Source organism: Loxodonta africana, chromosome 2 (assembly GCF_030014295.1).
Source record: "Loxodonta africana isolate mLoxAfr1 chromosome 2, mLoxAfr1.hap2, whole genome shotgun sequence".
Taxonomy (NCBI): Eukaryota; Metazoa; Chordata; class Mammalia; order Proboscidea; family Elephantidae; genus Loxodonta; species Loxodonta africana.
In genome coordinates this window covers 50,001,706-50,017,521 of record NC_087343.1, presented here as the reverse complement: position 1 = coordinate 50,017,521, position 15,816 = coordinate 50,001,706, and the positions used below count along the sequence as shown (strand labels likewise).

General features: G+C 38.8%; 1 protein-coding gene across 2 annotated transcripts in view; it reads right to left on the bottom strand.

Annotated features, from left to right (window-relative positions):
* Window positions 1-15,816, bottom strand: part of NNT (nicotinamide nucleotide transhydrogenase) — a 124,852-nt gene that overhangs the window by 25,562 nt on the left and 83,474 nt on the right. For both annotated transcript variants that reach the window (XM_010588132.2, XM_064271802.1), the window contains exons 18-19: window positions 13,905-14,064; window positions 12,957-13,038 (exon numbers count right to left, since the gene is read on the bottom strand). In XM_010588132.2, coding sequence (XP_010586434.1) covers window positions 12,957-13,038; window positions 13,905-14,064 — 242 coding nt within the window. The remainder of the gene's footprint in view (window positions 1-12,956; window positions 13,039-13,904; window positions 14,065-15,816) is intronic.

The window sequence follows — 15,816 nt, the reverse complement described above, 5'->3', positions numbered from 1 at the left end:
TGCCATTAATCCAAAAGGCACAAGATAATAAATGCTGAAGAGGCTGTGGAGATATTGGAACACTTATACACTGCTGGTGGGAATGTAAAATGGTACAACCACTTTGGAAACCGATTTGGCGCTTCCTTAAAAAGCTAGAAATAGAACTACCATACGATCCAGCAATCCCACTCCTTGGAATATATCCTAGAGAAATAAGAGCCTTTTACACGAACAGATATATGCACACCCATGTTTATTGCAGCACTGTTTACAATAGCAAAAACATGGAAGCAAGCAAGGTGCCCATCAACAGATGAATGGATAAATAAATTATGGTATATTCACACAATGGAATACTTCGCATCGATAAAGAACAGTGAGCAATCTGTGAACCATTTCATAACATGGAGGAACCTGGATGGCATTATGCTGAGTGAAATTAGTCAGTTGCAAAAGGACAAATATTGTATAAGACCACTATTATAAGAACTTGAGAAACAGTTTAAACCAAGAAGAAAACATTCTTTTGTGGTTACAAGAGGGGGGAGGGTGGGAGGGTGGGAGAAGTGCATTTACTAATTAGATAGTAGATAAGAACTATTTTAAGTGAAGGGAAAGACAGCACACAAAACAGGGGAGGTCAGCAAAACTGGACTAAACCAAAAGCAAAAAGAAAAGTTTCCTGAATAAACTGAATGCTTCGAAGGCCAGCATAGCAGGGGCAGGGGTCTGGGGACCATGGTTTCAGGGGACATCGAAGTCAATTGGCATAATAAAATCTATTAAGAAAACATTCTGCATCCCACTTTGAAGAGTGGCATCTGGGGTCTTAAACGCTAGCAAACAGCCATGTAAGATGCATCAACTGGTCTCAACCCACCTGGATCAAAGGAGAATAAAGAACACCAAGGACACAAGGCGATGATGAGCCCAAGAGAAATAAAGGGCCACATGAACCAGAGACTACATCATCCTGAGACCAGAAGAACTAGATGGTGCCCGGCTACAACTGATGACTGCCCTGACAGGGAACACAACAGAGAACCCCTGAGGGAGCAGGAGAGCAGTGGGACGCAGACCCCAAATTCTCATAAGACCCAACTTAATGGTCTGACTGAGACTAGAAGGACCCTGGTGGTCATGGCCCTCAGACCTTCTGCTGGCCCAGGACAGGAACCATTCTGGAGGCCAACTCTTCAGACATGGATTGGACTGGACAATGGGTTGGTGAGGGATGCTGGTGAGGAGTGAGCTTCTTGGATCAGGTGGACACTTGAGACTACGTTGGCATCTCCTGCCTGGAGGGGAGATGAGAGGGTGGAGGGGGTCAGAAACTGGCGAAATGGACACAAAAAGAGAGAGTGGAGGGAGAGAGCGAGCTGTCTCATTAGGGAGAGAGTAATTGGGAGTGTGTAGCAAGATGTATATCGGTTTTTGTGTGAGAGACTGACTCGATTTGTGAACTTTCACTTAAAGCACAATAAAAATTATTAAAAAAAATCTAGGAAAATTCTAGATAAATTATATAGTGAATGTACGCTGAGACCAGTATTTGTGAATACTGGACTCACTGGGAATTTGGCCAGAACTAATATTCAAATGTGCATTTACTATGATAGAGTGAAATTTCAAAAGGCCATTATCACTTTTAATGTTTCAACAGATACTATTAGTCAAAAAAGTTCTGTTTCCTCAGTTAAAAGAAAGAAATGTCATCAAGTCAGGGTAATTAGTTCAAAATCTTGAAGCAAGAAAAATTTCAATGTGTTTTGCTATTTTTCTCTCTCAAATATAAAAATGATAAAGTCATGAAACATTATGTAAATAAAAAAGCTAAGGCCTCAGTCACCAATAAAGAATAGTTTCAGGCAAACGCAATATGAGAGATGAAGGAAATCCCGTTTGATGGAGGAATATCCTAGATGACTATTGTACCACAGAGTCCCTGGGTGGCACAAATGGTTATGCTGAAAGGTTGGTGGTTTGAACCCACCCAGATGCTACTCGGAAGACAGGTGGGGTAGTCTGCTTCCAGAAGGTCACAGCCTTGAAAACCCTATGGAACAGTTCTACTACAGGTTCAGAGATCAAACAGTCCAGGTTGGACATGAGGATGGAGGACTCTAGAAGTAGCCAGGAAAAATAGACTGATGGATTATATGTGTTCTGAGCATTACTGAGAGACACTTTATATGTCTATAAACATTTTGAAGAGCCCTGGTGGCACAGTAGTTAAAGCCCTCAGCTGTTAACCAAAAGGTCAGTGGTTAGAACCCACCAGGCACTCTGTGGGAGAAAGATGTGGTAGTCTGCTTCTGTAAAGATTTACAGCCTTGAAGGTCATGAAAGCTCCACAGACACATCCAAACTCCCTGAGGGACCAAATTACTGAGCTGAGGGCTGTGGGGCCCATGGTTCCAGGGAACATCTAGCTCAACTGGCATAACCTAGTTTATAAAGAAAACGTTCTACATTTGGTGAGTAGTGTCTGGGGTCTTAAAAGCTTGTGAGCAGCCATCTAAGATACAGCAATGGTCTCACCCCATCTGGAGCAAGGAAGAATGAAGGAAACCAAAGACATAAGGGAAAGATTAGTTCAAAAGACTAATGGACCACAAGTACGCCAGCCTCCACCAGACTGAGTCCAGCACCACTAGATGGTGCCCAGCTACCACCACCGACTGCTCCAATAGGGATCACAACAGAGGGTCCCAGACAGAACTGGAGAAAAATGTAGGACAAAATTCTAACTCACAAAATAAAAAAAAAAAAAAGACCAGGCTTACTGGTCTGACCGAGAATGGAGAAACCCCGAGAGTATGGCCTCTGGAACCCTTACATTTCATCATTGAAGTCACTCCTGAAGTACACCCTTCAGCCAAAGATTAGACAGGCCCATAAAACGAAACAAGACTAAATGGAGACACCAGCCCAGGGGCAAGGGCAAGAAGGCAGGAGGGGACAGGAAACCTGGTAATGAGGAACCCAAGGTTAAGAAGGGGAGAGTGCTGACATGTCGTGAAAGTGACAATGTCACAAAACAATATACGCATTGTTTAATGAGAAACTAGCTTGCTCTGTAAACCTTCATCTAAACTACAATAAAATAAATTTTAAAAAAGATTTACAGCCTTGAAAACCCTACGAGGCAGTTCTACTCTCTCCTGTAGGATCACTATGAGCCAGAATTAGCTCAACAGCAGTGGGTTTGGTTTTGGTTTTTTATAGACATTTTATTCCCATATAGTGCAGGAAGAATTAATGATTGGAATATAGAAAACCAAGCAGATGGTAAAGTTAGACAATTTTAGGTTCCAGGAATAACAAAATGTTATACAAAAATAAGTAAATAAATAAATGAAATCATAGTTTAAAAAAAAAAAAAAATAGTCCCAAGCAGAGTTCTAAAAAAGTTGCATAATCTACTCAAATAAAAAATCTAGATCTTCAGAGCCTTTTAAATGAACCAGGAAAGAGTACAAATGAATCAGAGCATATACAAGAACTATTCATGAGTACCAAGTGAACTGGACAAAATTTGGGAAAAAAGCACTTCAATAAACAACATTTTTTTAAAGCCACTTTTATGATATATGATGATATAAACTCCACTCTTACAGTTTTTCACAATCTCACACTAGATTTTAAATACCACATGTTTTGGAAGGGGATACAACAACATGAATTCCCAGGATCATGGACTAAGGAGCCAATTTATCCAGACCAGGGTGCATTACAGCAGTTGTTCATAGACACGTGTTACTATTAAAAGGTATAAAACACTCACCACACGGGTCCTGCTACAACTGTTCAAATAAACTCCATTTTCCTCCTCTGTACTATGGAAATACTTGATTTAGTTTACCAATAAACCATGGTGAAGATCCAAGCATCCCAATTCAGCAACAAGACAACAAAACCACAGGGACAACTAGGCCCCCTTTCTAAGGTAGAGTGTTTTTCCCATTTTACAGCCTCTTCCTATTAAAAACAGTGAAAAGGAAATACAGATTTAAATTTTTTTTTAAAAGTCCTTTACAATCTTTAACTATTTGGTTATATGTTTTGGAAGTCACTGTGCAAAATTTATTTCCATACTCAAGAGACTCAAGGAGTTAATCTCCCTTAGTTTACTGTGTTTTATATTTCAAAATAAACTGTATACAGGGCAAGATATAAACCAAACCACCAAACCCAGTGCCGTTGAGTCAATTCTGACTCATAGCAACCCTACAGGACAGAGTAGACCCACTCCACAGAGTTTCCAAGGAGCACCTGGCGAATTCAAACTGCCAACCCTTTGGTTAGCAGCTGTAGCACTTAACCACTATGCCACCAGGGCTTCCGGGCAAGAAATATTGATGGTATTTTTTGGAATTCTGCCTTCCAAATACCATCATCCCACAATTTTCCTAAATATGTTATTCTAAGCTCCTAGGGAACAAATCTGTCTTGGAAGAAATACAGCCAGAATGTTCCTTAGAAGCAAGGATGGTGAGACTTCATCTGACATACTTTGGACATGTTATCAGGAGGGCTCTGTCCCTGGAGAAGGACATCATGCTTGGTAAAGTACAGGGTCTGCGAAAAAGAGGAAGACCCTCAATGAGATGGACTGATACAGTAGCTGCGACAATGGGTTCAAGCATAACAACGATTGTGAGGACGGCACAGAACCGGACAGTGTTTCATTCTATTGTATGTAGGGTCGCTGTGAGTCAGAACTGACTTGACGGCACCTAACAACAAGTCTAGGAAGTTGACAAATTAACCAGGAAAAAGACATAATACAGAGGAAATAAAAGAGAACTTATTTGTTAACCTGCTTATCCCTCCTGTTTTTAAGCAAATATTTATAAATCAATAGAACCTTAAGGGTTAAAATGGATCTTGAATCTGCTTTAAAAGCAAGAGTCCTTTATTTAGAATTACACCAATTATGTGTTTATGGTGTTGTCACAAAACAGGCTGAGGATTCTACTGTGGAGGTAACAAGGAGTCCCTGGTATGGGTATACCTCAAGGACCTTTGGTGTTTCTTCTATGTTTCATGGGGCAATGCTCCATTCTGAGGAGGGTCCATGGAGGTAATAAAAGGATTTGCTACTATATTCAATATCATTTAAATTAATTGTACTTTTACCTGTGAAAATATGACAGGATAACTGAAAAGGCAGGTTTCTTTGGCTTATCAATCACATCCTGATCAGAACTTCTGATTGACAGTTATAGGTCACTTATTAAAAGCTCAAGGAAAAGCTTCTGCAGTTTGGAATAAAATCTTTTAAAACATGAGGGGAGCTGGGTAAATGCTATATAAATTATCTTTGGTGGTGAAAAGGCCAGGGACCAGCTGGGTGGGGCTAGCCTATCCATCTGTAGAGAAATATGGTAAAGAAGTGGAAAAAAAATCTTCCTTACAAAATAGTTGCTATCCATAGGAACTGACTAATGGGAAAGATTGTGGAATCAACTTCTCTGGCTAGGCTTCTTAGGCACAACAATAGACACCCGGCTTTCTGAAATTGTGAAAGTCCCTCTTAGGAGCAGTGGTTCAGATGGACTCACTCAGACAATTCTGAATGGAAAAAAAATAATGTTCATTTAATTTCCTAGAACTTTTCAGCAGTCAGAATTAGAGAACATTATGTACCCTTCTTTCTTTTTTTGAAGGCAAATAAGGTCTGAACTGTTACTCTGACTCTGAAACCTGGTGCTCAGCCATGGCCTTCACTTCTTCAGACAAAGAAATTCTGAAAGTTGAAGACCTCACCAAAGTGTCTCAGGGGCACAATTTTTCTGATACAGAATGAAAGAACCTATTCTATGAATGTGAGTGATGAAAAAAAGGTCTGACAGAAGGCTAACGTTACATTTTTCATCTCTATGTGTGACCTGTGACAGAGGCCACCCAAAGAGATGATAATTCATCTAAAGAGGATCAGGTCAAAAGACTTAGGGAAAACAGCAAAGGAGTCCTCTAGAACCAAGCCACAATACTGCCTTTTCCACTCCATGGAGATTAATTATAGGCTGTGCATAAATCAGGCTTTTCCATCACAGAACTAAATCCACCTAAACAAGTTGCCATCAAGTCGATTCTGACTCATGGTTACCCCACATGTGTCAGAGTAGAACTGAGCTCCATATGGTTTGCAATTGCTGATTTTTTAGAAGTAGATGACCAAGCCTTTCTTCCAAGGTATCTCTGGGTAGACTTGAACCTCCAACCTTTCTGTAGCAGTCAAGCATATTAACCATCTGCACCACCCAAAGACTCCTCAAATCCAGATACCAAGCCCAAATTAGAATATATGATCACTGACTTTTTTATTTCAAAATAACCAATAAGACTATAAAGAATGGTATCTGAGGAAAAACTAAAATTCTATTTGCCACTAAAAAGCAAAGATGTTACTTTGAGAGCTAAGGTTCGACTGACCCGAGCCATGATAGTTTTAATCACCTCATATGTATGTGAAAGCTGGACAACGAATAAGGAAGACCAAAGAACTGCGGCCTTTAAATTATGGTGTTGGCGAAAAATATTGAATATACCATGGACTGCCAGAAGAAGGAACAAATCTGTCTTGCAAGAAGTACAGCCAGAATGCTCATCAGACGCCAGGAGGGTGAGATTTTGTCTCACATACTTCGGACATGTTATCCCTAGAGAAGGACATCATGCTTGATAAAATAGAAGGTCAGTGAAAGAGAGAAGACCTTCAATGAGATGGACTGACACAGTGGCTGCAACGATGGGCTCAAGCATAGCAATGATTGTGAGGATGGCGCAGGATTAGGTAGTGTTTTGTTCTGTTGTTCATCGGGTTGCTATGAGTCAGAATCAACTGGACGGCACCTAACAACAATAATAACTAATGTTCTAGAACATTACATTTTGGTACATTACAGAGATTAAGTAAAAATTACACATAATTTATCTTTCTGTTTGAATAACATTGCTCTTCAAATGCAATGGCTAGTGGGCTCTACAATATGAAAATCATTATAAGCAAAATAGTGACGAATTTGCACATGAAATGAGAAGACAGGTTTTATTTATTTATACTCTGCCATGTTTACAAAAACCTCACTGAAGAAACTCAGCTGGAAGAGTTTATTATAACTAATACTAGAACTAGAAATCAAAAATCACTCTGATGGTTAGAGGCACCAGTTTCATCAATATCAAGCTCCCGCAGGGCATTAGAATGTGTGTGACAAGAGTTTCCAAGGAATGTGTCCTAGAAGTTACAGCTGGAAGAGGCTTTACAAAGCACCCAAAATACAGGCTCTTAACATAGTCCTCTGTTCTTTCCATCATACCAAGATGCTGTCTAAAGCGGCCACTATAAAGCCAAAGGTAGTCTGGTCAACAGTCAGAATCTGGGATGAAGGTGGCCACTTTCTAGGAGCATAACATACTGGCAGTTATATACAATAGTCTAAACACAAATGTGCGTGAACACACATAACTTCCTTTGATTTTCCTCTCTTCTCCCAAAAGTTTTACTCATTTGACCAGCCATACAAATAATACCAATCTCTCCCACCTTACAGCCACCATGTTTTTAAGAAGCCAGGTTCAGTACAAAGTGCAAAGAAACACACTAAATTCTTTCAGAAAATCAGAAGCACTGGCTAATTCATCACCAAATAGCGTTGTGCCAGTTGTAACTCTGAAACTATGCTACAATAATCTATGCTATAGATGTTCTTCCCATTTCAGTAGCACTGAACTGGGGACACGATGATGTTATAATGTCTCCAATTTAGAAGATCTTGAAGCCTATTAACTAACCTCCCAGGAAACACATAAGCTTCACAGAGTTAGGAATTTTTATCTGCTATAGCCACTCATGTATCCTCAGGGCCTAGAACAGGGCCTGGCCCAAAGTAGGCACTATATAAATATTTATTCAGTGAATGAATGAAGGACTAGTCATGTCTGAAAAGAAAGAATTGCAAAGCTGACATGAAAGTGCTAAATAATGTCTATTTACTTACCCAAATACTATATTATACATTTTATCTGGCCTAATTTCTATTCTCTTCAGGAGCATGTACTTTTATTAGTTTATAATTCTGCATGCCCTTGCTATCCTCTACCCAAGAACATAACAAATCCAAAAAGGCTGGTCCTTTGTTCATTAGAATCACATTTAATATGTGAAAAGCAAGGAAATCCAAGTTAGATGGACAAAATACGTCATCTTCAAGCATCTTCAAAGAATGGGTTTCACAGCAAAAACAACATGTATTTAAATGAAACCATAAAAAGTATTAAACAGCAAATATCATAAAAAGCTAGATGAGTTCAGACAGAGGATAAAAAAACATATGTATATTTATGTTTTTAAAACATAAAAAATTTCATGGTATGCGTAGTATGAAAAGCTTAAAACATCTCCTGGGCAGTTAACTCCTCTCCTTTGCATTCCTTCCCTATTTCTACTCTGTTTGTTTTACCATACCATCACATTAAGCAGGAAACCCTGGTAGCGTAATGGTTAGGTGCTATGGCTGCTAACCAAAAGGTCAGCAGTTCAAATTCACCAGGCGCTCCCTGGAAACTCTATGGGACAGTTCTGCTCTGACCTATAGGGTCCCTATGAGTCGGAATTGACTTGACGGCAATGGGTTTGCTTTTTTTTTTAAATCACATTACACAGGATTCATTCATTCATTTGTAAAAGATTTTTCTTCATAACTATAAACTCTTGAGAGTTTATGCATCTCTGTATCCTCAGCACCTAGTAATAAATTTCTATTTGATACATTAATAGAAAGATACAGTTGAACATTAACGTGAAAGCAGCACGTAACATCAGTTAGTCAAAGGCGGTGAAACATGATTTCATAAATTCAAAAGACTTCTGTGATAATCTAAGCAATAATCCTTTATAGGAAGAAAATCAAGCAGTGACCAATTATAAAGAGAAAAAAACTGCACCCATTTCTAACAATTATTCATAGGGATCATTATCTTTGCTTTATAAGAAAGCCCTATAATATAATCAACCCAAAAATAGAGAAGTAGAGAAAAAACATTGTCTGTGGCCTTGCACCAAAAGAATTGTGTAATAAAGTCCTTTTAGAGACCAAGTATAAGTTAGGTAAGTTGCACATGCATTCCAGGCAATTGTGAAGCAAAATAAATCTGATCACTAAAGAAGGACTAAGTCCATGAACTTTCATGACATTCTGAAATGAGCTCTTGTCGTGAAATGTCATGTGCTTCATTACACAATCTCAGCTTTTTGTGAGCATGTTATGACTATGGCCAAAGTAAAGGAAAACGGGAATGTCTCTAAATCAATCATGGGCCATGAAGCCAGACAGACTGTATGACAGATGCAATTTTTCTTGGCACCACATGGGCATAACTAATTGATGGCAATCGTATGGCCACACTGGCACATTTCCATGGGGATGTGTGTGAATATGTCACCACATCTGGACATGAGGCATGCCGGGGTCCTGAGGCACAAAGACCTACTGAAACCAGAGGGCCGGCAGCTGCACTCAATGAACACCGTGGGAGCTCTACAGAGTGATGAAAGGACTAAATTACCGCAAACTGTAAATACAGACTTATTTCATTAAAATACGAGGTAACCGCTGCAGCCATCTCTTGTTCAAACAGGCATTTGCCTCTTTAAAAAAAAAAAGAAGAAAAAGAACAAAGCTAGCATCTATGTATATATGTATTCCTAACTTCATAAAGAAAATTTGCATTTCTCCTGTGAAAAGATGATGACACACATAAAGCAAAATCAACAAAGCTTCTATAATTCCCTTTTTAAAAAAATCCCACACAGAAGCTAGAAAGAAAAATATGATAATCTACTGTCATCATGTTAGCAAAAATAATCCTCTTTAACTATGAGATTTACTTAACTGTTACAGGGTCCATGTTGAAAATTCAGTATACTACAGTAAAAAAAATTTAACAATTTCTCCATTAATATGAAATAGGCAAATGAATATAAGTTTTCCTAAACACAAAAACTAAGCTGAGCAATCATTTTATTCCAATCCTACATAAAAAAATATTTAACAATCTATGTCAAAAATTATATGAAATGATGAAAAGCTCTCTGTTCTAGTCACAAAATTACTTCAGTAAAAAACAATTTATAACTGAGAAACTATTTCTATATGTAGACTTAAATACCCCCCAATCAATCTTAAGTCAAATAATTACCTTCTCGTGCAGTGTGAAAGAAATCTTCCTACCCCAGCAGTTAATATTGTGTCCTCATGGACAAAATTCTAACTTTAATCAGGTCAGAAACTAAGGATTCACTTATCTTATCACTTTTCCTTTCAGATCTTTTTTCTCTCTCCCTCTAATTCCTTTCCTTTCACATCCTGCCCTCCTTCAAGCTGCCTAACAGTATTTTAAAGGTCTCCAACTTTGCACCCAGCCATCTAACACTGGGCAGATTTTCCAAAATGTCTGCCTTAACCTCGGCCAATCAATGGATAACAAGAGAGGTATGTCAAATTCACGACTCCCTTCCCTAGGGATAACTGAGACATGAAAGCCATCATTCTCTTGATTTTATTACAATCGCCACTCATCTCCTAAACATTTATGTGGGGACAGAAGGCACTGCTAACACATCAGGCTTTTTCACATGTGGATTAAATAAAGAAAAACAATTTCTCTTTGGGAAAATCAAAAAAGGTTCTTTTACACATGCTTTCCACTTACAGGTCTGCAAATACTCTAAGTGGCAAGACTATGTCTAAAAGAGAAAAACAGTTTAATGCCCTGTGTGAAAATAAGAACAAATAATTAAAAAGGAGACTTCTTATATGAAAACTTCTTTTAAGTCAGTGACTTTTCTCATCTTCTACCTTCAGTTCATCTAAGATTATCACCAAATATAGAAACCATCTATATCACACACCTAGTAGTGTATGAGTGGTAGCATTTTGACTCCATGTATTTGAAAAACACAGGCAAACTATAGATTAGAGGAAGGGAGGGCAAGGGGAGAAGAATGAGGAAAGAGAGGAAAAATGAGAAGGAAAGGAAGGAAGGAAGAAAATGCAGCTGCATATTAATATTGCTGACACTAAAACTTTTTAGGTTTAACTATCTGATTTCATTATCTAGGCCACTTTTACAACTATTAGTAGCTGGGACATTCAAGACAAAGATCAGGATTCTGTATCCAGTTCTGGTTTAAAACTCTGCTTAGTTCTAGGCGTACTATTTAATTTATTTTCCTATCATCTGTCCCCACCTAAAATTTTAAGAGCGATGTCAAAAGGAACTTTTATTAGGAAACATTAATACAGTTTTGTTAACAGATGTCAACACCCTGGTGAACTAATTCTGTTTTATGGCAGACAAAGCATTTTGCCTCTCTGACTTGCAGTTCTGTGTCAACGGCACTGCTAGTGAACCAGCTTGCCCACGACATAAGCAGGAGGTCTGCCAGGAATAACACCAGAGGGTCTCTTTGCTGACTCCTAAGTAACATCAGCATTCAGAATGGGGAGTCAAAGGTGAGCAGGACAAATGCAAAGTGTCAAAATGGTCACCAAGTTCACCACCCAATAGCCCCATTTTTATGTTCCTCAAACTCTTTATCCAAGGTGCTGTAGAAAGACCTACGAACGTAGACTCCTCAACTTTGCCAATCTGTTCAATACCCCACCCAAGAGTTGAGTCCAGCACCCAAATGTCAGGGGGTAGGAGCAGCTGCTGCTCCAATTCGTATTTCTAATAACACATATTAGAAAAAGAAAATTTCATCAGTCTTTTCCACCCTGAGAGTTTGAAAGTTAAATGACCAAAACAGTAACTAGCCCACAGGTTTACTACTGGGTCTCATTCTTTAAAGCCCTCTCATTTGAGACCTTCTGTTTTTCTTCAGTGTGAAAAACAGAAGTCAAAAAGACACAATTTGACATGGTTCAAATACTTTGTTTGACCTCCTCCTCCAAATCAAATCACAGGGAAGCAAGATTTCTGCTTTATTTCCCCTTTAATAAATACCCTGGAATTTGGTATAGTAAAATTTCCCTTTCTGAAATAAATCTGTGTTTAGTACCACTCACGCTATTAGAGAGTGACACCAAAAACTAGGTAGTAAGATTAACCCTAGAAGAGGGTTTTCTATAACTACTTAGTTTCTTTACCTAGGATTACATATGTAAAATTCCACTTTAAAAGACAGTCATCTCCTTGATCTCGGGGAACATCTAGCTCCATTGGCATAACATAGTTTATAAAGAAAATGTTCTACATTCTACTTTGGTGAGTAGTGTCTGGGGTCTTAAAAACCTGTAAGCAGCCATCTAGGATACTCCATTGGAACAAGGAAGGATGATGAAAACTAAAGATACAAGGGAAAGATTAGTCCAAAGGACTGATGGACCATATCTACCATGGCCTCTACCAGACTGAGTCCAGTACAACTAGATGGTGCCCAGCTACCACCACGGACTGCTCTGACAGAGATCACAATAGAGGTCCCGGACAGAGCTGGAGAAAGATGTAGAACAAAATTCTAACTCAAAAAGAAAGACCAGACTTGCTGGCCTGACAGAGACTGGAGAAACCTTGAGAGTATGGCCCCTGGACACCCTATCAGCTCAGTAATGAAGTCACTCCTGAGATTCATCCTTCAGCCAAAGATCAGACAGGCCCATAAAACAAAACAAGACTAAAGGGGCATACCAGCCCTGGGGCAGGGACTAGGAGGCAGGAAGGGACAAGAAAACTGGTAATAGGAAATTCAAGGTTGAGATGGAAGAGTGTTGACATGTTGTGGGGTTGTTAACCAATGTCATAAAACAATGTGTGTACTAACTGTTTATTGAGAAACTAGTTTGCTCTGTAAACCCTCATCTAAAGTATAATAAAAAAAAGAAAAAAATAGTCATCTACTTACTTTTATTTCATACACGCATCATTACACACATTCCAAGCCTTTTGCCGAGAGCACCTACCTGACTTTTTTTCCTTGCTCGGTGAGCATCTTCACCAAATCAGCGATGGGGTACTGAGCTTTGGCTGCACAGAGACCATAGCCTACAAGAAACATTAAAAACACAGAAGAATGTATTTTATTTTGAAATTTTATGAACTAATCTCTCCCTTATCAAAACTTATTTCTATGCCAACGTACACAAGACTAAAAATGAAAGCAAACTTTGAGTCTGGACTTTTTCAAATATTGGCCTAAATTTGAAATTCAAAACCCAATGGGCCCTCCTCAGTCTTCTGTAATGTCTGATATGGCTGGGCACCCACCCCTCCCCACACATGCACACACATACACACACACACACTCATGTATGTGTTTTTAAACTACCTCCATTCTTGGCTTTGATGACCCTGCAGTCCTCTGATTCCCCTCCTAACTTTGTTACTGCTCTTCCTGTTTCCTTGAATAGTTGTTCTTTTTCTGTTCTCCCCTTAAATGACAAAGTTACCCAGGGCTTTAGCTTTATCCTCTCATACTCTCCTTGGAAAATCTCAGCCAATTCCTGGGCTTCAACCATCATCTAATGCCTCCCAATCTGACTCCAGCTTTGACCTGTCATTTAAACTACAGTATGGCATGTCTACTGTCCCATCTCCACCTCAAATTTAATGTCTCTAAAACAGAACTTAAAATGTTCTTCTTCCACCAAAAAATGGTCTCCCAACAATTCTGACGTTATTATAGGATAACCAAAGATTTCAGTCACTTCTCCTTTAACCCCTACATTCTGTCCATTCTACCTGTACAATTAATCTCACATTTGTGTCCACTTTTCTACCTCCATTTTTCCCAAATGCCAAGTCTCTGCTCAAGCTATTCCCTCTGCCTTCCCCTACCACCACCACCATCCATCACCATCCAACACCATATTATAGTTGTCTGGGTTTTTCTGTTTTGTTTTGTTTTTTACCTGGAGTAATAATAATGCTATTAGCTTCTCGAATCATGTCAATTGCATTGTCAAGGTTGATTTCTGTATGTGTGCCAGAAATTTCCATGGGTTTTCCACCAGCTGTTGAAGTGGTGCCATAGCCTCCAAGAATCACATTAGCCAGGGAGCGATTCATTGCCTGGAGGGCAAAATCATCAGCTCTAAGAGTTTAATCCACGTAATTTTTTGAGAATTATACATATCTTGTATGCATTATATTCAGAATCATTTAAAGAGGTTTATTTGATCGTTTAGAGCATTTTTACCAGGTAAACTTGTTATAGCTTCTAAAATTTTTTTATGAAGGTGTCTAGAAAGCAACAGTATTTTTTTCTACCAGATCAATTGCATACTGACATACTTTCAGTAAAAGAGTAAATTATGATAAAGAAATCATTGTGGAATTACCAATAAAATTAGGAAATTAATACAAAATTCAGATCTACTTATTATTGCCTGAATACTAATTGAGCAAGTTCTACCTTCGTATTTATGTCTATTTCTCCAGAGTAAAAAGAGAACTAGAGAAAATGACAGGAGTAAGAAATTTTACAACGTGATCCTAGAGAGCCCTCAGGTGAATTCTGCTACCAACTTCAAATCTGTCAAGAGGCAAATGGAAGAATCAAAATAATAGGAGTCCATTTCTTTTTTTTTTTTTTTTTCGGTTTTATTTCATTTAGAACTCTGCTGCCCTCTGCTGTCTAGAAAAAAAAATATGGGGGTTGATACTGTCTTATTTTTCAAATCAAATACAGCTACAGGAAGTCCTATGCTTAAGTTGCAACAGAGGTGTCTGGCTTCATCATTAGTCTCCTAAAATATTTTACTTCTAAAGAGGTAGAAGAATAAGCTTATACACTGTGTCTTTAACGTTTATACCCACCCTTTTAATTAGAAAAATAACCTCAGGAGAAAATAAGAGGTAGGCATTTCTTACTGCATATTCACTTACAATCACCCAACGAGGTACCATACAAACACCACAAATGAAACAGCTGACAATATGTGATCCGGTTTTTTGAAAAGACTTCTTTTGTAGGCCTCTGGAGATAGAGCAGAACCTGGCGGCGCAGTGGTTAAGAGCTTGGCTGCTAAACAAAAAGTAGGCAGTTTGAATCCACCAGCTGCTCCTTGGAAACCCTTTGGGCAGTTTTATTCTGTCCCATAGGGTCGCTATGAGTCAGAATCGACTTGACAGCAGTGGGTTTGGTTTGGTTTGGGGAGATGGAGTGTCAAAAGAGAAAGGCAAGGGGCTAGATGCTTTGAGTCATCAAATGCATGTTAGGAATTCAAATCACAATTGTATGTGATCAAAACAGTCGTTCTATAGAATTATAACTGAACTTATCACTTCTGAAAGAATTCCAAAAAATTACCAAACCTTATTTTAAATGTTGTAATAAGCATATCAGAGCGCAGTGGGGGTTCAGTGGTGGAATTCCCACCTTCCAGGTTCGATTCCCAGCTGACTGATCTCAAGCTCAGTTACCACTTGTCTTTCAGTGGAGGACTGTATGTTGCTACGATGCTGAAGAGATTTCAGCAGAACTTCCAGACTAAGACGACTAGGAAAAAAAAAAGGCCTGGCAACCTACTTCTGAAATTCAACCAATGAAAATGCTACAGTTCAAAATGGTCCTGGATCCGGCTCTCCACGAGTTGGGGCTGACTCATGACAGCTAACAAGAACAATAACCGTATCACTGACCCATTGTTTCTATCAGTTAAAAGCTACAGAAGTGACAAGCTATTAAATATTTATATATATACACTTTATTATTTAAAAAGCACTTGGAGATCTTTAGTGATAAGTACCACGTGACGGAAAAAAAAAAAAACCTGCCACCCATTCAAGGATGGCTCAGCATGTTACCACCTCACGGGAGAC